General features: G+C 36.2%; 2 protein-coding genes and 12 non-coding genes across 14 annotated transcripts in view; 1 reads left to right on the top strand and 13 right to left on the bottom strand.

Moving 5' to 3' along the window:
- Window positions 1-335: 335 nt before the first annotated feature.
- Window positions 336-499, bottom strand: LOC133614942 (U1 spliceosomal RNA). The gene has a single exon (XR_009816644.1). It is a non-coding gene; the product is annotated as a U1 spliceosomal RNA (small nuclear RNA).
- A 1,169-nt stretch (window positions 500-1,668) lies between these two features.
- Window positions 1,669-1,832, bottom strand: LOC133614941 (U1 spliceosomal RNA). The gene has a single exon (XR_009816643.1). It is a non-coding gene; the product is annotated as a U1 spliceosomal RNA (small nuclear RNA).
- Window positions 1,833-2,995: 1,163 nt separating this feature from the next.
- LOC133614939 (U1 spliceosomal RNA) lies at window positions 2,996-3,159 on the bottom strand. The gene has a single exon (XR_009816641.1). It is a non-coding gene; the product is annotated as a U1 spliceosomal RNA (small nuclear RNA).
- A 1,166-nt stretch (window positions 3,160-4,325) lies between these two features.
- Window positions 4,326-4,489, bottom strand: LOC133614938 (U1 spliceosomal RNA). The gene has a single exon (XR_009816640.1). It is a non-coding gene; the product is annotated as a U1 spliceosomal RNA (small nuclear RNA).
- Window positions 4,490-5,650: 1,161 nt separating this feature from the next.
- On the bottom strand, window positions 5,651-5,814 carry LOC133614937 (U1 spliceosomal RNA). Its single transcript, XR_009816639.1, has one exon. It is a non-coding gene; the product is annotated as a U1 spliceosomal RNA (small nuclear RNA).
- A 777-nt stretch (window positions 5,815-6,591) lies between these two features.
- Window positions 6,592-6,755, bottom strand: LOC133614936 (U1 spliceosomal RNA). The gene has a single exon (XR_009816638.1). It is a non-coding gene; the product is annotated as a U1 spliceosomal RNA (small nuclear RNA).
- A 1,163-nt stretch (window positions 6,756-7,918) lies between these two features.
- Window positions 7,919-8,082, bottom strand: LOC133614935 (U1 spliceosomal RNA). Its single transcript, XR_009816637.1, has one exon. It is a non-coding gene; the product is annotated as a U1 spliceosomal RNA (small nuclear RNA).
- Window positions 8,083-9,249: 1,167 nt separating this feature from the next.
- LOC133614934 (U1 spliceosomal RNA) lies at window positions 9,250-9,413 on the bottom strand. Its single transcript, XR_009816636.1, has one exon. It is a non-coding gene; the product is annotated as a U1 spliceosomal RNA (small nuclear RNA).
- Window positions 9,414-10,576: 1,163 nt separating this feature from the next.
- On the bottom strand, window positions 10,577-10,740 carry LOC133614933 (U1 spliceosomal RNA). Its single transcript, XR_009816635.1, has one exon. It is a non-coding gene; the product is annotated as a U1 spliceosomal RNA (small nuclear RNA).
- A 1,166-nt stretch (window positions 10,741-11,906) lies between these two features.
- Window positions 11,907-12,070, bottom strand: LOC133614932 (U1 spliceosomal RNA). Its single transcript, XR_009816634.1, has one exon. It is a non-coding gene; the product is annotated as a U1 spliceosomal RNA (small nuclear RNA).
- A 1,162-nt stretch (window positions 12,071-13,232) lies between these two features.
- On the bottom strand, window positions 13,233-13,396 carry LOC133614931 (U1 spliceosomal RNA). Its single transcript, XR_009816633.1, has one exon. It is a non-coding gene; the product is annotated as a U1 spliceosomal RNA (small nuclear RNA).
- A 2,800-nt stretch (window positions 13,397-16,196) lies between these two features.
- Window positions 16,197-16,360, bottom strand: LOC133614951 (U1 spliceosomal RNA). Its single transcript, XR_009816652.1, has one exon. It is a non-coding gene; the product is annotated as a U1 spliceosomal RNA (small nuclear RNA).
- A 5,542-nt stretch (window positions 16,361-21,902) lies between these two features.
- aamdc (adipogenesis associated, Mth938 domain containing) lies at window positions 21,903-22,510 on the top strand. Its single transcript, XM_061972489.1, has 3 exons — window positions 21,903-22,043; window positions 22,120-22,215; window positions 22,284-22,510. Exons 1-3 carry the CDS (start codon window positions 21,906-21,908, stop codon window positions 22,422-22,424), a joined length of 375 nt encoding a protein of 124 aa, XP_061828473.1. The 5' UTR covers window positions 21,903-21,905; the 3' UTR covers window positions 22,425-22,510.
- Window positions 22,434-25,608, bottom strand: part of ints4 (integrator complex subunit 4) — a 54,641-nt gene continuing 51,466 nt past the window's right edge. Inside the window, exons 23-24 of the mRNA XM_061972488.1 lie at window positions 25,144-25,264; window positions 22,434-22,824 (exon numbers count right to left, since the gene is read on the bottom strand). Coding sequence (XP_061828472.1) covers window positions 22,643-22,824; window positions 25,144-25,264 — 303 coding nt within the window. The 3' untranslated portion in view covers window positions 22,434-22,642. The remainder of the gene's footprint in view (window positions 22,825-25,143; window positions 25,265-25,608) is intronic.

The following is a 25,608-nucleotide window of genomic DNA, read 5'->3' as shown; positions in this document are numbered from 1 at the left end:
TCGGTGTTCGGCAGGCAGATGTCTGTGCTGAGTTCAACCCTGCCAGAATAAAACTAACCATCAGATTACCACATGACAGGGTTGCAACATTTATGCCAGTCAATCATTGTAATGTTTACTATAATATGTGATAATATAGATAGATGGTACTTTATTGATTCCTTCAGGTGAGTTTACTCTTGAACATTATTAAATCGCCTTGTAGTTAGATACTCATGTGCCAATGTAACAGAATAATCCGATATGTGCGACTGTGACAATTATCAAAATTATTTATCTTAATTCTATGATGACACAGTGATAATTTTGCAGCTGTTGATATTAAACATTTAGATCAGGGGAGAGCGCGAACGCAGTCCCCCACTACCACAAATTATGCAGTCGAGATTCCCACATTTGGGGAATTCGTAAGGGTCAGCACAGCCGGAGTGCAATGGCTGAGCCTCACCCTAGGTGAACCACCTTCTTGATCATGGTATCTCCCCTGCCAGGTAAGTATGAGTTGTACACGTCTCACACACACAAGTCATTCACACACACACCATGTTAAGTGATGGTGCACACTAAGCAAACACACACACTCAACAAGCCTGCACATGTACAAGAGTCTACTACACAACACTGTTGGATCATTACAATATTATTAGTAAAAGTTTTTTAAAAAAAATTAAAAATTTCAAATTTTTTTTAAATTTTTTCAAAAAAAAAATGTTTTAATTTTTTTTTTTTTTTATTTAAAAATATTTTTATTTTTTTTTAAATATTTTTGACATTTTAAATTTTTTTTTACCCTAACCCTAACCCTAACCCTAAAAAAAAAAAAGTTAATTGTTAAAATTGTTTAAAAAAATCAAAAAAAATTAAAATTAAAAATTTTTTTTTTTTTAAAGTTACATTTTTTTTTTTTAAGTTAAAAAAATGTAAACATCGGAAGCGGTCATGTCGGTGTTCGGCAGGCAGATGTCTGTGCTGTGTTCAACCCTGCCAGAATAAAACTAACCATCAGATTACGACATGACATGGTTGCAACATTTATGCCAGTCAATCATTTGTAAAAGTTTTTAAATTTTTTTTAAAATTTCTAAATTTTTTTAAATTTTTTAAACATTTTTGTATTTTTATTTTTTATTTTTTTTTAAATATTTTTAATATTTTTTAAATATTTTTAACTTTAAAACATTTTTTTTACCCTAACCCTAACCCTAAAAAAAAATGTTAATTGTTAAAATTGTTTAAAAAAATCAAACATTTTTAAAATTGTTTAAAATTATTTTTTAAAAATTTTAAAAAATATTTAAAAGTTAAAAAAAATTAAACATCGGAAGCGGTCATGTCGGTGTTCGGCAGGCAGATGTCTGTGCTGAGTTCAACCCTGCCAGAATAAAACTAACCATCAGATTACCACATGACAGGGTTGCAACATTTATGCCAGTCAATCATTGTAATGTTTACTATAATATGTGATAATATAGATAGATGGTACTTTATTGATTCCTTCAGGTGAGTTTACTCTTGAACATTATTAAATCGTCTTATAGTTAGATACTCATGTGCCAATGTAACAGAATAATCCTATATGTGCGACTGTGACAATTATCAAAATTATTTATCTTAATTCTATGATGACACAGTGATAATTTTGCAGCTGTTGATATTAAACATTTAGATCAGGGGAGAGCGCGAACGCAGTCCCCCACTACCACAAATTATGCAGTCGAGATTCCCACATTTGGGGAATTCGTAAGGGTCAGCACAGCCGGAGTGCAATGGCTGAGCCTCACCCTAGGTGAACCACCTTCTTGATCATGGTATCTCCCCTGCCAGGTAAGTATGAGTTGTACACGTCTCACACACACAAGTCATTCACACACACACCATGTTAAGTGATGGTGCACACTAAGCAAACACACACACTCAACAAGCCTGCACATGTACAAGAGTCTACTACACAACACTGTTGGATCATTACAATATTATTAGTAAAAGTTTTTAAAAAAAATTAAAAATTTCAATTTTTTTTTTTAATTTTTTCAAAAAAAATTTTTTTATTTTTTATTTAAAAAAATATATATTTTTAATTTTTTTAAAAATATTTTTAACTTTTTTTTAAAAATTTACCCTAGCCCTAACCCTAACCCTAAAAAAAAATGTTAATTGTTAAAATTGTTTAAAAAAATCAAAACATTTGAAAATTGTTTAAAAAAAAAATTTTAAAGTTAAATTTTTTTTTTAAAAAGTTAAAAAAATGTAAACATCGGAAGCGGTCATGTCGGTGTTCGGCAGGCAGGCAGATGTCTGTGCTGAGTTCAACCCTGCCAGAATAAAACTAACCATCAGATTACGACATGACATGGTTGCAACATTTATGCCAGTCAATCATTTGTAAAAGTTTTTAAATTTTTAAATTTTTTTTAATTTTTTTTAAATTTTTTAAACATTTTTGTATTTTTTTATTTTTAAATATTTTTAATATTTTTTTAATATTTTTAACTTTTTAAAAAATTGTTTACCCTAACCCTAACCCAAAAAAAAAAAGTTAATTGTTAAAATTGTTTAAAAAAATCAAAATCTTTTAAAATTGTTTAAAATTATTTTTAAAAAATTAAAAGAAGTTAAATTTTTTTTTAAAAAGTTAAAAAAATTAAACATCGGAAGCGGTCATGTCGGTGTTTGGCAGGCAGATGTCTGTGCTGAGTTCAACCCTGCCAGAATAAAACTAACCATCAGATTACCACATGACAGGGTTGCAACATTTATGCCAGTCAATCATTGTAATGTTTACTATAATATGTGATAATATAGATAGATGGTACTTTATTGATTCCTTCAGGTGAGTTTACTCTTGAACATTATTAAATCGTCTTATAGTTAGATACTCATGTGCCAATGTAACAGAAAAATCCGATATGTGCGACTATTATTATCAAAATTATTTATCTTAAATCCATGATGACACAGTAATAATTTTGCAGCTGTTGATATTAAACATTTGGATCAGGGGAGAGCGCGAACGCAGTCCCCCACTACCACAAATTATGCAGTCGAGATTCCCACATTTGGGGAATTCGTAAGGGTCAGCACAGCCGGAGTGCAATGGCTGAGCCTCACCCTAGGTGAACCACCTTCTTGATCATGGTATCTCCCCTGCCAGGTAAGTATGAGTTGTACACGTCTCACACACACAAGTCATTCACACACACACCATGTTAAGTGATGGTGCACACTAGCAAACACACACACTCAACAAGCCTGCACATGTACAAGAGTCTACTACACAACACTGTTGGATCATTACAATATTATTAGTAAAAGTTTTTTTTTAAAAATTAAAAATTTCAATTTTTTTTTAAATTTTTTCAAAAAAAAAATGTTTTAATTTTTTTTTTAATTTATTTAAAAATATTTTTATTTTTTTTTAAATATTTTTGACATTTTAAAATTTTTTTTACCCTAACCCTAACCCTAACCCTAAAAAAAAAAGTTAATTGTTAAAATTGTTTAAAAAAATCAAAAAAAATTAAAATTAAAATTTTTTTTTTTTTTAAAGTTACATTTTTTTTTTAAAAGTTAAAAAAATGTAAACATCGGAAGCGGTCATGTCGGTGTTCGGCAGGCAGATGTCTGTGCTGAGTTCAACCCTGCCAGAATAAAACTAACCATCAGATTACGACATGACATGGTTGCAACATTTATGCCAGTCAATCATTTGTAAAAGTTTTTAAATTTTTTTAAAAATTTCTAAATTTTTTTTAAATTTTTTAAACATTTTTGTATTTTTATTTTTTATTTTTTTTAAAATATTTTTAATATTTTTTAAATATTTTTAACTTTAAAATTTATTTTTTACCCTAACCCTAACCCTAAAAAAAATGTTAATTGTTAAAATTGTTTAAAAAAATCAAGCATTTTTAAAATTGTTTAAAATTATTTTTTAAAAATTTTAAAAAATATTTAAAAGTTAAAAAAAATTAAACATCGGAAGCGGTCATGTCGGTGTTCGGCAGGCAGATGTCTGTGCTGAGTTCAACCCTGCCAGAATAAAACTAACCATCAGATTACCACATGACAGGGTTGCAACATTTATGCCAGTCAATCATTGTAATGTTTACTATAATATGTGATAATATAGATAGATGGTACTTTATTGATTCCTTCAGGTGAGTTTACTCTTGAACATTATTAAATCGTCTTGTAGTTAGATACTCATGTGCCAATGTAACAGAATAATCCGATATGTGCGACTGTGACAATTATCAAAATTATTTATCTTAATTCTATGATGACACAGTGATAATTTTGCAGCTGTTGATATTAAACATTTAGATCAGGGGAGAGCGCGAACGCAGTCCCCCACTACCACAAATTATGCAGTCGAGATTCCCACATTTGGGGAATTCGTAAGGGTCAGCACAGCCGGAGTGCAATGGCTGAGCCTCACCCTAGGTGAACCACCTTCTTGATCATGGTATCTCCCCTGCCAGGTAAGTATGAGTTGTACACGTCTCACACACACAAGTCATTCACACACACACCATGTTAAGTGATGGTGCACACTAGCAAACACACACACTCAACAAGCCTGCACATGTACAAGAGTCTACTACACAACACTGTTGGATCATTACAATATTATTAGTAAAAGTTTTTAAAAAAAATTAAAAATTTCATTTTTTTTTTTAATTTTTTCAAAAAAAATTTTTTTATTTTTTATTTAAAAAAAAATATATTTTTAATTTTTTTTAAATATTTTTAACTTTTTTTAAAAAATTTACCCTAGCCCTAACCCTAACCCTAAAAAAAAATGTTAATTGTTAAAATTGTTTAAAAAAATCAAAACATTTGAAAATTGTTTAAAAAAATTTTTTTAAAGTTAAATTTTTTTTTTAAAAAGTTAAAAAAATGTAAACATCGGAAGCGGTCATGTCGGTGTTCGGCAGGCAGGCAGATGTCTGTGCTGAGTTCAACCCTGCCAGAATAAAACTAACCATCAGATTACGACATGACATGGTTGCAACATTTATGCCAGTCAATCATTTGTAAAAGTTTTTAAATTTTTAAAAAAAATTCTAATTTTTTTTAAATTTTTTAAACATTTTTGTATTTTTTTATTTTTAAATATTTTTAATATTTTTTTAATATTTTTAACTTTTTAAAAAATTGTTTACCCTAACCCTAACCCAAAAAAAAAAAGTTAATTGTTAAAATTGTTTAAAAAAATCAAAATCTTTTAAAATTGTTTAAAATTATTTTTAAAAAATTAAAAGAAGTTAAATTTTTTTTTAAAAAGTTAAAAAAATTAAACATCGGAAGCGGTCATGTCGGTGTTTGGCAGGCAGATGTCTGTGCTGAGTTCAACCCTGCCAGAATAAAACTAACCATCAGATTACCACATGACAGGGTTGCAACATTTATGCCAGTCAATCATTGTAATGTTTACTATAATATGTGATAATATAGATAGATGGTACTTTATTGATTCCTTCAGGTGAGTTTACTCTTGAACATTATTAAATCGTCTTATAGTTAGATACTCATGTGCCAATGTAACAGAAAAATCCGATATGTGCGACTATTATTATCAAAATCATTTATCTTAAATCCATGATGACACAGTAATAATTTTGCAGCTGTTGATATTAAACATTTGGATCAGGGGAGAGCGCGAACGCAGTCCCCCACTACCACAAATTATGCAGTCGAGATTCCCACATTTGGGGAATTCGTAAGGGTCAGCACAGCCGGAGTGCAATGGCTGAGCCTCACCCTAGGTGAACCACCTTCTTGATCATGGTATCTCCCCTGCCAGGTAAGTATGAGTTGAACACGTCTCACACACACAAGTCATTCACACACACACCATGTTAAGTGATGGTGCACACTAGCAAACACACACACTCAACAAGCCTGCACATGTACAAGAGTCTACTACACAACACTGTTGGATCATTACAATATTATTAGTAAAAGTTTTTTAAAAAAAATTAAAAATTTCAAAAAAAAATTAAATTTTTTCAAAAAAAAAATGTTTTAATTTTTTTTTTTTTTTTATTTAAAAATATTTTTATTTTTTTTTAAATATTTTTGACATTTTAAAAAATTTTTTACCCTAACCCTAACCCTAACCCTAAAAAAAAAAAGTTAATTGTTAAAATTGTTTAAAAAAATCAAAAAAAATTAAAATTAAAAATTTTTTTTTTTTTTAAGTTACATTTTTTTTTTTAAAGTTAAAAAAATGTAAACATCGGAAGCGGTCATGTCGGTGTTCGGCAGGCAGATGTCTGTGCTGAGTTCAACCCTGCCAGAATAAAACTAACCATCAGATTACCACATGACAGGGTTGCAACATTTATGCCAGTCAATCATTGTAATGTTTACTATAATATGTGATAATATAGATAGATGGTACTTTATTGATTCCTTCAGGTGAGTTTACTCTTGAACATTATTAAATCGTCTTGTAGTTAGATACTCATGTGCCAATGTAACAGAATAATCCGATATGTGCGACTGTGACAATTATCAAAATTATTTATCTTAATTCTATGATGACACAGTGATAATTTTGCAGCTGTTGATATTAAACATTTAGATCAGGGGAGAGCGCGAACGCAGTCCCCCACTACCACAAATTATGCAGTCGAGATTCCCACATTTGGGGAATTCGTAAGGGTCAGCACAGCCGGAGTGCAATGGCTGAGCCTCACCCTAGGTGAACCACCTTCTTGATCATGGTATCTCCCCTGCCAGGTAAGTATGAGTTGTACACGTCTCACACACACAAGTCATTCACACACACACCATGTTAAGTGATGGTGCACACTAAGCAAACACACACACTCAACAAGCCTGCACATGTACAAGAGTCTACTACACAACACTGTTGGATCATTACAATATTATTAGTAAAAGTTTTTAAAAAAAATTAAAAATTTCAATTTTTTTTTTTAATTTTTTCAAAAAAATTTTTTTTATTTTTTATTTAAAAAAATATATATTTTTAATTTTTTTTAAATATTTTTAACTTTTTTAAAAAAATTTACCCTAGCCCTAACCCTAACCCTAAAAAAAAATGTTAATTGTTAAAATTGTTTAAAAAAATCAAAACATTTGAAAATTGTTTAAAAAAATTTTTTTAAAGTTAAATTTTTTTTTTAAAAAGTTAAAAAAATGTAAACATCGGAAGCGGTCATGTCGGTGTTCGGCAGGCAGGCAGATGTCTGTGCTGAGTTCAACCCTGCCAGAATAAAACTAACCATCAGATTACGACATGACATGGTTGCAACATTTATGCCAGTCAATCATTTGTAAAAGTTTTTAAATTTTTAAAAAAAAAATTAATTTTTTTAAAATTTTTTAAACATTTTTGTATTTTTTTATTTTTAAATATTTTTAATATTTTTTTAATATTTTTAACTTTTTAAAAAATTGTTTACCCTAACCCTAACCCAAAAAAAAAAAGTTAATTGTTAAAATTGTTTAAAAAAATCAAAATCTTTTAAAATTGTTTAAAATTATTTTTAAAAAATTAAAAGAAGTTAAATTTTTTTTTAAAAAGTTAAAAAAATTAAACATCGGAAGCGGTCATGTCGGTGTTTGGCAGGCAGATGTCTGTGCTGAGTTCAACCCTGCCAGAATAAAACTAACCATCAGATTACCACATGACAGGGTTGCAACATTTATGCCAGTCAATCATTGTAATGTTTACTATAATATGTGATAATATAGATAGATGGTACTTTATTGATTCCTTCAGGTGAGTTTACTCTTGAACATTATTAAATCGTCTTATAGTTAGATACTCATGTGCCAATGTAACAGAAAAATCCGATATGTGCGACTATTATTATCAAAATTATTTATCTTAAATCCATGATGACACAGTAATAATTTTGCAGCTGTTGATATTAAACATTTGGATCAGGGGAGAGCGCGAACGCAGTCCCCCACTACCACAAATTATGCAGTCGAGATTCCCACATTTGGGGAATTCGTAAGGGTCAGCACAGCCGGAGTGCAATGGCTGAGCCTCACCCTAGGTGAACCACCTTCTTGATCATGGTATCTCCCCTGCCAGGTAAGTATGAGTTGTACACGTCTCACACACACAAGTCATTCACACACACACCATGTTAAGTGATGGTGCACACTAGCAAACACACACACTCAACAAGCCTGCACATGTACAAGAGTCTACTACACAACACTGTTGGATCATTACAATATTATTAGTAAAAGTTTTTTAAAAAAAATTAAAAATTTCAAAAAAAAATTAAATTTTTTCAAAAAAAAAATGTTTTAATTTTTTTTTTTTTTTATTTAAAAATATTTTTATTTTTTTTTAAATATTTTTGACATTTTAAAAAAAATTTTACCCTAACCCTAACCCTAACCCTAAAAAAAAAAAGTTAATTGTTAAAATTGTTTAAAAAAATCAAAAAAAATTAAAATTAAAAATTTTTTTTTTTTTTAAGTTACATTTTTTTTTTTAAAGTTAAAAAAATGTAAACATCGGAAGCGGTCATGTCGGTGTTCGGCAGGCAGATGTCTGTGCTGTGTTCAACCCTGCCAGAATAAAACTAACCATCAGATTACGACATGACATGGTTGCAACATTTATGCCAGTCAATCATTTGTAAAAGTTTTTAAATTTTTTTAAAAATTTCTAAAAAATTTTAAATTTTTTAAACATTTTTGTATTTTTATTTTTTATTTTTTTTTAAATATTTTTAATATTTTTTAAATATTTTTAACTTTAAAAAATTTTTTTTACCCTAATCCTAACCCTAAAAAAAAATGTTAATTGTTAAAATTGTTTAAAAAAATCAAACATTTTTAAAATTGTTTAAAATTATTTTTTAAAAATTTTAAAAAATATTTAAAAGTTAAAAAAAATTAAACATCGGAAGCGGTCATGTCGGTGTTCGGCAGGCAGATGTCTGTGCTGAGTTCAACCCTGCCAGAATAAAACTAACCATCAGATTACCACATGACAGGGTTGCAACATTTATGCCAGTCAATCATTGTAATGTTTACTATAATATGTGATAATATAGATAGATGGTACTTTATTGATTCCTTCAGGTGAGTTTACTCTTGAACATTATTAAATCGTCTTGTAGTTAGATACTCATGTGCCAATGTAACAGAATAATCCGATATGTGCGACTGTGACAATTATCAAAATTATTTATCTTAATTCTATGATGACACAGTGATAATTTTGCAGCTGTTGATATTAAACATTTAGATCAGGGGAGAGCGCGAACGCAGTCCCCCACTACCACAAATTATGCAGTCGAGATTCCCACATTTGGGGAATTCGTAAGGGTCAGCACAGCCGGAGTGCAATGGCTGAGCCTCACCCTAGGTGAACCACCTTCTTGATCATGGTATCTCCCCTGCCAGGTAAGTATGAGTTGTACACGTCTCACACACACAAGTCATTCACACACACACCATGTTAAGTGATGGTGCACACTAAGCAAACACACACACTCAACAAGCCTGCACATGTACAAGAGTCTACTACACAACACTGTTGGATCATTACAATATTATTAGTAAAAGTTTTTAAAAAAAATTAAAAATTTCAATTTTTTTTTTTAATTTTTTCAAAAAAATTTTTTTTATTTTTTATTTAAAAAAATATATATTTTTAATTTTTTTTAAATATTTTTAACTTTTTTAAAAAAATTTACCCTAGCCCTAACCCTAACCCTAAAAAAAAATGTTAATTGTTAAAATTGTTTAAAAAAATCAAAACATTTGAAAATTGTTTAAAAAAATTTTTTTAAAGTTAAATTTTTTTTTTAAAAAGTTAAAAAAATGTAAACATCGGAAGCGGTCATGTCGGTGTTCGGCAGGCAGGCAGATGTCTGTGCTGAGTTCAACCCTGCCAGAATAAAACTAACCATCAGATTACGACATGACATGGTTGCAACATTTATGCCAGTCAATCATTTGTAAAAGTTTTTAAATTTTTAAAAAAAAAATTAATTTTTTTAAAATTTTTTAAACATTTTTGTATTTTTTTATTTTTAAATATTTTTAATATTTTTTTAATATTTTTAACTTTTTAAAAAATTGTTTACCCTAACCCTAACCCAAAAAAAAAAAGTTAATTGTTAAAATTGTTTAAAAAAATCAAAATCTTTTAAAATTGTTTAAAATTATTTTTAAAAAATTAAAAGAAGTTAAATTTTTTTTTAAAAAGTTAAAAAAATTAAACATCGGAAGCGGTCATGTCGGTGTTTGGCAGGCAGATGTCTGTGCTGAGTTCAACCCTGCCAGAATAAAACTAACCATCAGATTACCACATGACAGGGTTGCAACATTTATGCCAGTCAATCATTGTAATGTTTACTATAATATGTGATAATATAGATAGATGGTACTTTATTGATTCCTTCAGGTGAGTTTACTCTTGAACATTATTAAATCGTCTTATAGTTAGATACTCATGTGCCAATGTAACAGAAAAATCCGATATGTGCGACTATTATTATCAAAATTATTTATCTTAAATCCATGATGACACAGTAATAATTTTGCAGCTGTTGATATTAAACATTTGGATCAGGGGAGAGCGCGAACGCAGTCCCCCACTACCACAAATTATGCAGTCGAGATTCCCACATTTGGGGAATTCGTAAGGGTCAGCACAGCCGGAGTGCAATGGCTGAGCCTCACCCTAGGTGAACCACCTTCTTGATCATGGTATCTCCCCTGCCAGGTAAGTATGAGTTGTACACGTCTCACACACACAAGTCATTCACACACACACCATGTTAAGTGATGGTGCACACTAGCAAACACACACACTCAACAAGCCTGCACATGTACAAGAGTCTACTACACAACACTGTTGGATCATTACAATATTATTAGTAAAAGTTTTTTTTTAAAAATTAAAAATTTCAATTTTTTTTTAAATTTTTTCAAAAAAAAAATGTTTTAATTTTTTTTTTAATTTATTTAAAAATATTTTTATTTTTTTTTAAATATTTTTGACATTTTAAAATTTTTTTTACCCTAACCCTAACCCTAACCCTAAAAAAAAAAAGTTAATTGTTAAAATTGTTTAAAAAAATCAAAAAAAATTAAAATTAAAATTTTTTTTTTTTTTAAAGTTACATTTTTTTTTTAAAAGTTAAAAAAATGTAAACATCGGAAGCGGTCATGTCGGTGTTCGGCAGGCAGATGTCTGTGCTGAGTTCAACCCTGCCAGAATAAAACTAACCATCAGATTACGACATGACATGGTTGCAACATTTATGCCAGTCAATCATTTGTAAAAGTTTTTAAATTTTTTTAAAAATTTCTAAATTTTTTTAAATTTTTTAAACATTTTTGTATTTTTATTTTTTATTTTTTTTAAAATATTTTTAATATTTTTTAAATATTTTTAACTTTAAAATTTTTTTTTTACCCTAACCCTAACCCTAAAAAAAATGTTAATTGTTAAAATTGTTTAAAAAAATCAAGCATTTTTAAAATTGTTTAAAATTATTTTTTAAAAATTTTAAAAAATATTTAAAAGTTAAAAAAAATTAAACATCGGAAGCGGTCATGTCGGTGTTCGGCAGGCAGATGTCTGTGCTGAGTTCAACCCTGCCAGAATAAAACTAACCATCAGATTACCACATGACAGGGTTGCAACATTTATGCCAGTCAATCATTGTAATGTTTACTATAATATGTGATAATATAGATAGATGGTACTTTATTGATTCCTTCAGGTGAGTTTACTCTTGAACATTATTAAATCGTCTTGTAGTTAGATACTCATGTGCCAATGTAACAGAATAATCCGATATGTGCGACTGTGACAATTATCAAAATTATTTATCTTAATTCTATGATGACACAGTGATAATTTTGCAGCTGTTGATATTAAACATTTAGATCAGGGGAGAGCGCGAACGCAGTCCCCCACTACCACAAATTATGCAGTCGAGATTCCCACATTTGGGGAATTCGTAAGGGTCAGCACAGCCGGAGTGCAATGGCTGAGCCTCACCCTAGGTGAACCACCTTCTTGATCATGGTATCTCCCCTGCCAGGTAAGTATGAGTTGTACACGTCTCACACACACAAGTCATTCACACACACACCATGTTAAGTGATGGTGCACACTAGCAAACACACACACTCAACAAGCCTGCACATGTACAAGAGTCTACTACACAACACTGTTGGATCATTACAATATTATTAGTAAAAGTTTTTAAAAAAAATTAAAAATTTCAATTTTTTTTTTTAATTTTTTCAAAAATTTTTTTTTTATTTTTTATTTAAAAAAAAATATATTTTTAATTTTTTTTAAATATTTTTAACTTTTTTAAAAAAATTTACCCTAGCCCTAACCCTAACCCTAAAAAAAAATGTTAATTGTTAAAATTGTTTAAAAAAATCAAAACATTTGAAAATTGTTTAAAAAATTTTTTTTAAAGTTAAATTTTTTTTTTAAAAAGTTAAAAAAATGTAAACATCGGAAGCGGTCATGTCGGTGTTCGGCAGGCAGGCAGATGTCTGTGCTGAGTTCAACCCTGCCAGAATAAAACTAACCATCAGATTACGACATGACATGGTTGCAACATTTATGCCAGTCAATCATTTGTAAAAGTTTTTAAATTTTTACAAAAAATTCTAATTTTTTTTAAATTTTTTAAACATTTTTGTATTTTTTTATTTTTAAATATTTTTAATATTTTTTTAATATTTTTAACTTTTTAAAAAATTGTTTACCCTAACCCTAACCCAAAAAAAAAAAGTTAATTGTTAAAATTGTTTAAAAAAATCAAAATCTTTTAAAATTGTTTAAAATTATTTTTAAAAAATTAAAAGAAGTTAAATTTTTTTTTAAAAAGTTAAAAAAATTAAACATCGGAAGCGGTCATGTCGGTGTTTGGCAGGCAGATGTCTGTGCTGAGTTCAACCCTGCCAGAATAAAACTAACCATCAGATTACCACATGACAGGGTTGCAACATTTATGCCAGTCAATCATTGTAATGTTTACTATAATATGTGATAATATAGATAGATGGTACTTTATTGATTCCTTCAGGTGAGTTTACTCTTGAACATTATTAAATCGTCTTATAGTTAGATACTCATGTGCCAATGTAACAGAAAAATCCGATATGTGCGACTATTATTATCAAAATCATTTATCTTAAATCCATGATGACACAGTAATAATTTTGCAGCTGTTGATATTAAACATTTGGATCAGGGGAGAGCGCGAACGCAGTCCCCCACTACCACAAATTATGCAGTCGAGATTCCCACATTTGGGGAATTCGTAAGGGTCAGCACAGCCGGAGTGCAATGGCTGAGCCTCACCCTAGGTGAACCACCTTCTTGATCATGGTATCTCCCCTGCCAGGTAAGTATGAGTAGAACACGTCTCACACACACAAGTCATTCACACACACACCATGTTAAGTGATGGTGCACACTAGCAAACACACACACTCAACAAGCCTGCACATGTACAAGAGTCTACTACACAACACTGTTGGATCATTACAATATTATTACTATTTATATTACACTTCAACACAACTATGTGTTCCCATCATGCAATGCGGCTTGTTCTACACGCCTCAGCTCAACCGGAAGTGTCCTTGCCCCCCTTCACAACCACTTCCTGTTTGCTAGTACAGACACATTTGTCTGTGTGTGCTGGTGTGACAAAAAGTTATTTCAATCCTTGAAATGACACAAAAGTTTATGTGAATTAATACAGTTGTTATTTTTGAAAACTAACCTGTGTTGTTTCATCAACTGAACGACTCAACTAGGAATTCTACCTTCCCCCTTCTACTGCAACTTCCTGTTTCTTTGTTCGGACAGGATCACATGCTAACACTACTGCCATCCTGTGGTGAGTACTGCACACTGCACTGTTTATGGACAGACTGTTAGTCAAGGAGGTCAGTGAACTAGTTGTGGCATTATCACTTTGACAGAGGAACACTTTGCTGACATTCATGGCCTCGTAACTTTATGATGGTCATGGTCGAGTTTATTTCCAACATGCTTCACAAAGTTACATGAAGGAACATCAGATTTGGACAATATGTCTGAAAAGGAGTAGGAAGCAACATGTATTTCACTAAATGTCGCATTAGATTAAATTAATTCTATAACCTACCTTTTTCTTGTTTTTTTCAAACCAAGTCGTAATGTCGCCATCTATTTATGTCGGGAATTTAGCTACTAGAACAATTTCAAACTGTTTTATCTTGACAAAACAAATCAACAAATAAGTATTTATTGTATAGACACATTTAAAGATCACTAGTATTTAAAGAATGTAGGTTTTACTTTCAGATATCGACATTTATATATAAGAAATTTAGCTTGCAGCATAATAATGTTGACAAACATTTCTATGTTACCATCATTTATAAATAAAGCAAATTCGATCTCTTCTATTGTGAATGGGGACATCTCCACGCCTGCCGCCATTTGTCGACGTAATCAATCGTGAAAATGTGTCGGCTGCCATTTCTATGAAATTTGTTCAGTATGTAGGCATGTTTTGTTCTATTACCTCCCTCATAATCACACAACGGCGTGCCACAACTCTTTAAAACGTGCTATGGGTGTAACAGTACGTGTATTCGTATATCAAACTGTTTTTGGAACAACTTTTGGTTTGGTACCATGTTCCCAATCGTTCCCAATTTCCATTTCTCGTTTATGAACACTTCGCCTCCTGGTGAAATACGTAATCGTACAAATACAAATAGGTAAGACAAAAGCAGTGTGCCGCCATCGCTCAGTCGAGGATGGTAACAGTGCTAGAAACAAACTATAAATCCTGCACTTCAGCCAGTAAGGGACTTCATTCTACTAAAAATAAATAATAAATTACACTCTTATTGTTTCGTACACATGTTTCATATATGAGTTTCCTAAAACAACAAACGCTGTATATGGGCTGTCCAAAGTGTGGCCTGGGGACCATCTTTGGCCTGCAGCTTGTTTTTATTGGCCTTCAGCATAATCTAAAAGTAAAAGCTACCTGAAGCTTGTGTGTTATTCATTCTTGTCTAATGCCTTCCCACTTGCTCTGACGTCTATACATCCATCCATTTTCTACTGTTGTCCCTTTTGGCGTTGCGGAGGGTGCTGGAGCCTATTTCAGCCGCATTTGGGCGGAAGGCGGGCTACACCCTGGACAAGTCGGCCCCTCATCATAGGGCCAACACAGATAGACAGACAACATCCACATTCACACACTAGGGACCATTTAGTGTTGCCAATCAACCTATCCCCAGGTGCATGTCTTTGGAGGTGGGAGAAATAACACTGACGTGCGACATTTAGTGACATACATGTTCCTTCCTACTCCTTTTCAGACATATTGTCAACATCTGATGTTCCTTCATGTAACTTTGTGAAGCATGTTGGAAATAAACTCAACCATGACCATCATAACGTCACTAGGCCATGAATGTCAGCAAAGTGTTCCTCTGTCAAAGTGATAATGCCACAACTAGCTCACTGACCTCCTTGACTAACAATCTTATAACTGATACTAGTGATTGTTTGTTTACTTGAAAGGAAAAAAAACAGTTAAAAAAGTTACAAATGTTTTTTACCTTTAACTTTATTTCAATAAACAGTACATGTCTAACAAACATATATCAATAATAATGTAATTCACAACAGTAGCAATGTACTTATTAAAATATATCTTCTATGGTTGTCAGAGTATTATTACTATTCAGACAACAAAACAAAGTGGAAAACCAGCTTTGCACATCCAGAGAGAGAAATGTTTGCTGATTATTTTTAGAAAAAAACATTTTACAGGTAAGTCAAATTTTAAGGAGAGTGTTTGTGAACAGCAACTTAAAGATCGGATCAAATATTCTCTGATAAATTTATTTATTTCAAATTACAGTAGAGAGATATTTTAATAGGTTACATTTTAATGTTGAATAATTTTCTTTAATTATCACTTGACATTATTAGCAAAAACCATAAAGGGTTTGCAGCCCATTACCAACCACTTGATGGCGGCAATTAGCACATGTATTAGTATCCTTACGAGGGTCAGTCTTCTCTAACGGATAACATTAAAAGCACCAGATAAGGTGGCAATTTGTAATCCTGACACAGAAGGAACACCCCCTCCAAGTTCTAGACATTTTTAATCAATTGACATTGTACACACGATCAGGGGAGAGCGCGAACGCAGTCCCCCACTACCACAAATTATGCAGTCGAGATTCCCACATTTGGGGAATTCGTAAGGGTCAACACAGCCGGAGTGCAATGGCTGAGCCTCACCCTAGGTGAACCACCTTCTTGATCATGGTATCTCCCCTGCCAGGTAAGTATGAGTTGTACACGTCTCACACACACAAGTCATTCACACACACACCATGTTAAGTGATGGTGCACACTAGCAAACACACACACTCAACAAGCCTGCACATGTACAAGAGTCTACTACACAACGCTGTTGGATCATTACAATATTATTACTATTTATATTACACTTCAACACAACTATGTGCTCCCATCATGCAATGCGGCTTGTTCTACACGACTCAGCTCAACCGGAAGTGTCCCTGCCCCCCTTCACAACTACTTCCTGTTTGCTAGTACAGACACACTTGTCTGTGTGTGCTGGTGTGACAATAAAGTTATTTCAATCCTTGAAATGACACAAAAGTTTATGTGAATTAATACAGTTGTTATTTTTGAAAACTAACCTGTGTTGTTTCATCAACTGAACGACTCAACTAGGAATTCTACCTTCCCCCTTCTACTGCAACTTCCTGTTTCTTTGTTCAGACAGGATCACATGCTAACACTACTGCCATCCTGTGGTGAGTACTGCACACTGCACTGTTTATGGACAGACTGTTAGTCAAGGAGGTCAGTGAACTAGTTGTGGCATTATCACTTTGACAGAGGAACACTTTGCTGACATTCATGGCCTAGTGACGTTATGATGGTCATGGTTGAGTTTATTTCCAACATGCTTCACAAAGTTACATGAAGGAACATCAGATTTTGACAATATGTCTGAAAAGGAGTAGGAAGCAACACGTATGTCTCACGTCAGTGTTATTGGGCACGTCACCTTTAGAGGAAATTAATACTTTGACCTATCTTTTTCTGTTTTTTCTTAAACCAAGTAGTACTGTCTCCATCTATTTATGTCGGGAGTTTAGCTGCTAGAACAATTTCATACTGGTTTATCTTGACAAAACAGGCATAAACAAATCAATAAATACGTTTTTATTGTATAGACATCAGAGCAAGTGGGAGGGCATTAGACAAGAATGTATAACACACAAGCTCCAGGTAGCTTTTACTTTTAGATTATGCTGAAGGCCAATAAAAACAAGCTGCAGGCCAAAGATGGTCCCCAGGCCACACTATGGACAGCCCATATACAGAGTTTGTTGTTTTAGGAAACACATATATGAAACATGTGTATGAAACAATAAGAGTGTAATTTATTATTTATTTTTAGTAGAATGAAGTCCCTTGCTGGCTGAAGTGCAGGATTTATAGTTTGTTTCTAGCACTGTTACCGTCCTCGACTGAACGATAGCGGCACACTGCTTTTGTCTTACCTATTTGTATTTGTACTATTAGGTATTTCACCGAGAGGCGAAGTGTTCATAAACAAGATATGGAAATTGGGAATGATTGGGAATGTGTACCATACCGAAGGTTGTTCCCCAAAAAAAAGGATAGGAATACAGGTACTGTTACACCCATTGCACGTTTTAAAGAGTTAGAAGTGAAGTGAATTATATTTATATAGCGCTTTTACATAGTGAAACCCAATATCTAAGTTACATTTAAACCAGTGTGGGTGGCAGGTGGGTAAAGTGTCTTGCCCAAGGATACAACGGCAGTGACTAGGATGGGAGGAAGCAGGGATCGAACCTGAAACCCTCAAGTTGCTGGCACGGCCACTCTACCAACCGAGCTATACCGCCGTTAATAGAAGAAATCAAATTTGCCATATTTATAGATGATGGTAACATAGAAATGTTTGTCAACATTATTATGCTGCAAGCAAATTTTTTTATACATAAATGTCGATTTCTGAAAGTAAAACTTACATTTTCACATTGGCTTAATGTTTTCAATGTATCAATTAAATCTTGGAAAATGGTTAAATGTACAAAATCCCTTAAATTTATATCTTTATTGGAGAAATTTAAAGTGGTTTGGATTAGGGATGTCCGCCGATATTTGCCAAAAAATGCGTATCGGCAAGACATGGGAAAATGCCGATCCAGATCCAGTTTATAAAAAAAACTAACAACGCACCGATTTAAATAATACATTCCACTTTTATGCTGCTCCCTAATTTCCGTTCCGCATTTTCCAGCACACCTTCAACACATCCACAGGTCTATGGATTCTCACGCACTTGCTTTTAGCTGCGGACATTACACGACAGGCTCTTCTCACTCTTTCCTGTGTCTCCCTCTCACAGACAGCAAGCGCACCTTCTTACACACGTCACATACTGTCACGTCATACGTCACATACGTATACGTCCTCCCCGAGCAGAGAGGTAGCAGCATGGCTAACGTTAGCTGTGATGCTAGCGCACGGCAAATCTATGCCACGCACAAAATCAAATAAAAAAATAAGCGCATAACAATTTTCGACACACGGACACGACAGAGAAAACAGTTTTCGTCATCATTGTTCAAATATTGTAACGTCTGTCGAGACGCTTATCTCCATTCGGTGCCACACGCCCACACCATCAAAATGCCGAGGCAAACATTTCCAGATCAACACCGTATGAAAAAAATAGTGATTTTTTTAGTTGTGATTTCCTTCTCTGCATGAAAGTTTAAAAGTAGCATATATTAATGCAGTATGAAGAAGAATGTTTTAATGTAGACACATAGAATCATCATACTGCTGTGATTATATGCATCAAGTGTTCATTCAAGGCTGAGGCAAAATATCCACATATATATTGTGTATCGCGATATGGCCTTAAAATATCGCAATATTAAAAAAAGGCCATATCGCCCAGCCCTAGTTCAATGATGCCATTTCTGTTTGTCATGTATAATTTCGTCTATTTTGTGTTTATCCTTGAATAAACAGGTCAGTTTCTTGTTACCAACCATTGTGTATTATTCAAACTCCCCTAATTCAGCTGGCTAGTTGTTATCAAGAGTACTAAAACCCTTTTCAACATGATTCTGACAACTAAGTAGGCTAAATAACTTTAAACTTTAATACATGCTCGGATAGGTCAGTATCGGTATCGGATCGGAAGTGCAAAAACAATATCGGTATCGGATCGGAAGTGCAAAAACCTGGATTGGGACATCCCTAGTTTGGATTAGCCTTTTTTTTTTGTCTTTTTGAATTTTTTATTATTATTATTTAATTTTTTTAATGCTCTATTTGTATTTGCTTTTAGTTTCTTCCTCGACATGTTTTGTTAAAGACATAATTTGCTCAACCTGGCGGATGTGTAAAATTGTTGAGATATGTTGAAAGTGCCTTTGATTTTTATGTTTGTTGTGGATATATGTTTGTTCAATACATTTGTATTTTATTTTAAACTTAACTAGGTTTCAGCTGGATCGGTTCGCAGCTGAGTGTGAAGCGACTGGGATGAGAATCAGCACCTCCAAGTCCGAGTCCATGGTTCTCGCCCGGAAAAGGGTGGAGTGCCATCTCCGGGTTGGGGAGGAGATCTTGCCCCAAGTGGAGGAGTTCAAGCACCTCGGAGTCTTGTTCACGAGTGAGGGAAGAGTGGGTCGTGAGATCGACAGGCAGATCGGTGCGGCGTCTTCAGTAATGCGGACGCTGTATCGATCCGTTGTGGCGAAGAAGGAGCTGAGCCGGAAGGCAAAGCTCTCAATTTACCGGTCGATCTACGTTCCCATCCTCACCTATGGTCATGAGCTTTGGGTTATGACCGAAAGGACAAGATCACGGGTACAAGCGGCCGAAATGAGTTTCCTCCGCCGGGTGGCGGGGCTCTCACTTAGAGATAGGGTGAGAAGCTCTGCCATCCGGGAGGAGCTCAAAGTAAAGCCGCTGCTCCTCCACATCGAGAGGAGCCAGATGAGGTGGTTCGGGCATCTGGTCAGGATGCCATCCGAACGCCCCCCTGGGGAGGTGTTTAGGGCACGTCCGACCGGTAGGAGGCCGCGGGGAAGACCCAGGACACGTTGGGAAGACTATGTCTCCCGGCTGGCCTGGGAACGCCTCGGGGTCCCACAGGAAGAGCTGGACGAAGTGGCTGGGGAGAGGGAAGTCTGGGCTTCCCTGCTTAGGCTGCTGCCCCCGCGACCCGACCTCGGATAAGCGGAAGATGGATGGATGGATGGATAGGTTTCAGCATACTGTAGCCTGCTTCTTGTTCACAGCAATTACTGATCATTTGTTTACTTCCTATGTTTAACTTGTTTACAAGTGACTAGTTTACAAATTGAAAGAACAATACAATGATTTATTTTTGTTATTATAGTTTGTGGACAGTGTATCCAGTAATTTAAAAGAATACAGGTGTATAACAATGACTTGAAAGTCACGTATCCCAAAAAGTAATCTCTTAGGGCAGCATAAAAACAACTTTCACCACCATAATGTAAAACTTTACGGAGCAATTAGGCCACATTTCAACTAATTATTGTTAACGAGAAAAAGGCCCTACATTAATTGCTAATCAACAACATGCTAACGGAAGTTAGCATCCCTTCGTCTCTTCCGTAACAAACAGGACGTGAGCCACACTCTCGTCTTTTAAAAGCTCGTCACGCAAATGCAGCGCGATTACATTTATAAGAAAATACCTCGTGGAAAGAAAGAAATAATGAAAAGAGAAGAAAATAACTTATTGTCCTACCTAAAGCCGAGGGCGACACCGGAAGTGCTCAGACGCAGGTAGCGTCTGAACGATACAATATGTAGATATTAATACAAAAAAAGATATTTCGCTATAAACATACACTAAACAATACATGTTTTCATCATATATGCGTTATGTTCTTATTTAATGAGTTATGTTATGATTTATTGCAAATTAATGGTAATTAAAAAGGGATCCCTTCCACTCACATCAGTTAAGAACCCACTTGTGGTGTTATCTGTTATGCCTTTATTTTGATATAGCATACAGGATGTCCGGGACCAGATGTTACGTAATGACGCTTGATGTTGTGACACAGGAAATCCTATTCTAGGCTGGAGGCTAGTCGGAATAAACACATTGCGTGCATAAACCGTCTGATCATTAAAACCCATACCACGACACCACTAAAAGGCAATATTGTTTTGTCGATATTGTTGCAATATCCTCTATTGTTGTATCTATACATTGTTAAATTGCTCTTAATTATGTTGTTTTCCCTCAAATATTTGTCCTGATCAACAAATTAAAGGCAAACTAAAAAACGATATGAACATTTCATGTTAAAAATGGAACTAGCTATGGATATGGGCAATGACGATGCACTTGGTATCGAGTCGACACCAGTATTTTCAGTATCGCCCAATCCTACTGTAAAGCGTAAAACGGGAGGCGGAGCAGTTGGGGGGGGTTGACGTGTTGAAAGCACTTCCGGTTGCAGCTGTCTGGCGAGTTCCTATATTCTGAAAAAGCCTTCAACCTGTGGAGGTTTGTTTTGATATGAGTGTGTGTGTGTGTGTGTGTGTGTGTGTGTGTGTGTGTGTGTGTGTGTGTGTGTGTGTGTGTGTGTGTGTGTGTGTGTGTGTCATAGCTCACAATAATATGACAGCCAGCTGTATGTCTGGGCGTGTTGCTATTTTTAAATAACACACACACACTTGTTGAGCTATTTGGGGCCAAGTTGAAAGAAGATTTCCATGTGTTGACTAAAGTGTTGCTCCTCCTTTGCAACAGGAACATCACATGACAATGTCCTCCCCAAATATCAGCTCCTTGTCGTGGGGTCACATGACAGTGAAGGGCTGCTCCGCCGCCTACAAGGACTGCAAGGTGTGGCCCGGCGGCAGTCGGTCCTGGGACTGGCGCGAGACCGGGACGCAGGTGTGTGGGACGGTGACCGTCACATGCGCACGCAGACGTGCACTTCCTGTCTTTTAACGCCAGACTCTTCCATCAGCACCACCCGGGGGTCCAACCCGCTGATGTGCAGGAGGTGCTGGACAGAGGAGTAAAGCTGCTGGTGATTGGCCGAGGCATGGACATGGCCCTGCAGGTAGTCTTCAGAACCGAACCGTGCTGCTTGGGGTGGGGGCGAGGACTCATGGCTTGTGTTTGCGTCAGGTTCCCGCCTCCACCCTGGACTTTGTGGCACAGCAGGGGGTGGAGGTCAGAGTCCTGCAGACGGAGCAGGCCGTCGCCGAATACAACAAACTGGCCGGCCAGGGCGCCAAGGTGGGCGGGGTCTTCCACTCCACCTGCTGAAGTTGGCGTGCGAGAGACTTTTCACACATTCTTTCACCGTAGGAAAAGTCATGTAATATTTGCAATTAAATATCGTTGTCCTTGTTTGTTGAAGACCTTTTTTTTTTATTTTTAAAAAGGATCCACAAAACTATTATTGGCTGCATTTTGAAAGAGCAAATGTTTCTATCTTTGGGTCGGACTGCTACACCGAAGACCGGGACAGGTCTGGGCTCTCCTTAGCGTCTGGCAGGTTTTGGCATGATGAAGACTTTGACAGGCTTGCTGAAGGCGATGGTCCCTTCTACGGCGGCCTCTGGTGGCGGGAGGCTGTCGATGCTGTCGCTCCATGCCAGCTTGGAATCCGGGGAGGAGGAGGAGCTGTAGGCCAGCAGGAGACGCACCTCCACCTGGGACGGCTCTGAGAGACGGGTCAGGTCAGAACATGACTATGGCGTCACATTAGTGCCAAAAATCCGAGCGCATAAAAACTGTTATCGCGCGCTGATTCTCCACTTCGTGCGCGCGCGCGACACCCTTTTGCGCACGCGTGGTGCCTTTTTGCACGCGCGCGGTGCCTTTCTGCGCGCACGCGACGCCTTTCTGCGCGCTCTCTGTGTACTCCTGGCATTAGAGATGCGCGGATAGGCAATTATTTCATCCGCAACCGCATCAGAAAGTCGTCAACCATCCGCCATCCACCCGATGTAACATTTGATCAGAACCGCACCCGCCCGCCATCCGCCCGTTGTTATATATCTAATATAGACGATGCAAGGCATTAGTGAGGTTATAAAGCTTTTGCCTGTTAAAGAAAGGAGACTGATCCAATGCACTACAGACATTCGCGTGCCACGCTGTCACGACCCAGACGCACACCAGTGCGCAATCATATGGGAGCCGCGCTGAGCGCACCTCCAAGCGCGTCTCGCTGCCGGCGACGGCCGGGTATGGGCCCAACGCTCCAGCGCCATCCATTTTCAGGGCTAGTTGATTCGGCAGGTGGGTTGTTACACACTCCTTAGCGGGTTCCGACGTCCATGGCCACCGTCCTGCTGTCTATATCAACCAGGGTGAGCCCCACCCCTTTCGTGAGCGCACTGCGCGCGGAGTGACCCCTGTTACGCGCCCCCGGCAACAGGGGTGGCGGGCAGGTAAGCTGCGCGGGCGGAGCGCGCGGAGTGACCCCTGCTACGAGCCCCCGGCCACGGGGGTGGCGGGCAGGTAAGCTGCTTACCTGCTGCGCGTGACGCCGGCCGCGGCGAAGGCGGACGAGGCGGGGTGTCGGTGCGGTGGGCGCAGTGGTGACCCTGGACGTGCGTCGGGCCCTTCTCGCGGATCGCCTCAGCTACGGCTCCCGGTGGGGCCTCGGTCCCGGACCCCGGCGAGGCGTCGGGGGCCTTCTCCGCTCCGCAAAAGTGTCCATCTCTTTTTTTTTTTTTCTTCTGTTGTGGCATATGCTGCAGGTGCCTGCTCGTTTTTCGTATGTGGGTAACAACATTTAACTATGTATATATATTTCCGAATTGGTTTAACTGCCACCCGCCTGAATCTATTTCAAATCTAATTTTTTTTTATTTCAACCGCCCGACCCGACCCGACCCGACCCGACCCGCGGATAAAATCTAATTTTTTTAAAATTTCATCCGCCCGATCCGCGGATAATCCGCGGACTCCGCGGTTGTGCCCGCAAACCGCGCATCTCTACCTGGCATCTCTCCTCGCGCTGTCATGTTTCTTTTTGGCACTTTTGGGGCGGGTATGCTTAGACGGCCCCTTCCTTCTGATTGGTCAGGCGAAAAATGCTGAAAAATGCTCAGAGCCAATCAGAAGTATAGCAGGGCGGGTCATCGTCAATATGTATCAAGATTTACGGAGGAAGAAGTGGATAAAAAAATGTCGCGCGCTGATGAAGGTTATTTCATACCACATAAACACAATACAGGGTAATACAAAATGTGACCCAAATAAATAATAAGACAACAAACACCATAATCACATCTTTCAGCCAGAACTGGTCCACCAGCAATAACATCCAACCATAACATTATTTTATATTTTCACTTCTTCTTGAACATTTGTTTTCTAATTTATGGAATTTCTTTTGATTCAGCCATAAAATTAATGAAATAATCTTTGAATTTTGTTTTTAAAATGTTAAAAATAGCTTTTAATAATGTATTCTGAAACAGTTTAAAAATAATCAGAGAACTGACTAACACTGACCCTACACAACTATGTTGCACAATTAAGTCATTTTTTTTTTAAAGCGAAAGAGGTAATTTCAACAGGTACAGCATCCTATGTCATATCTACATGTAATAAGATTTGTAACAAGGCAAACCGTTTGTAAATTAGTCGAAAATCGAGCAAGTTATGGTAATTTAATTAGTACATGTACCATTGACATCAATGTAATGATTGAGGCTAGATGTCCGAGGTAAGATGGCTACAACGTTGCTACACTGGAGAATGATTGGTCATATGAAAAATGCTCACAGCCAATCAGAAAGGAGGGGCCGTCTAAGCATACCCGCCCCCAAAGTGCCAAAAAGAAACATGACAGCGCGAGGAGAGATGCCAGGAGTACACAGAGTTCTGCGCGCGCGCGCGCAAAAGGGTGTCGCGCGCACGCACGAAGTGGAGAATCAGCGCGCGATAACAGTTTTTATGCGCTCGGATTTTTGGCACTAATGTGACGCCATACATGACGTCCATCAACACGAGTGTCTTCGCTCACCTGTCCATGCGCTGTGAGACAGGTAGATTTGTGTGATGAGTCTGTGTCTGCTAGGTCCGGGTTTCCGGAAGTCTCCGGGTTTGGGATGGATCACGTGACTCTGGCCATCAGGATACAGAACCTGCCCAAAAGGAAGGTCAGAATATCAGTGTGTATCCTATCCATACTTGCCAACCCTCCCGGATTTTCCGGGAGACTCCCGAAATTCAGCGCGTCTCCCGAAAATCTCCCGAAATTCAGATGGAGCTGGAGGCCACGCCCCCTCCAGCTCCATGCGGACCCGAGTGACGTGTTGACAGCCTGTTCACACGTCCGCTTTCCCACAATATGACCAGCTAATGATCGAGGGCGAGTTCTTGGTTTCTTATGTGGGTTTATTGTTAGGCAGTTTCATTAACGTCCTCCCAGCGCGGTAACAACACACAACAGCAGTCAAGTTTTGTCTACTGTAAAGCAGTTCGTCTG

Source organism: Nerophis lumbriciformis, linkage group LG17 (assembly GCF_033978685.3).
Source record: "Nerophis lumbriciformis linkage group LG17, RoL_Nlum_v2.1, whole genome shotgun sequence".
NCBI classification, from domain to species: Eukaryota; Metazoa; Chordata; class Actinopteri; order Syngnathiformes; family Syngnathidae; genus Nerophis; species Nerophis lumbriciformis.
The sequence above is the reverse complement of the archived record's forward strand: the minus strand, read 5'-3'. Positions and strand labels throughout refer to the sequence as shown.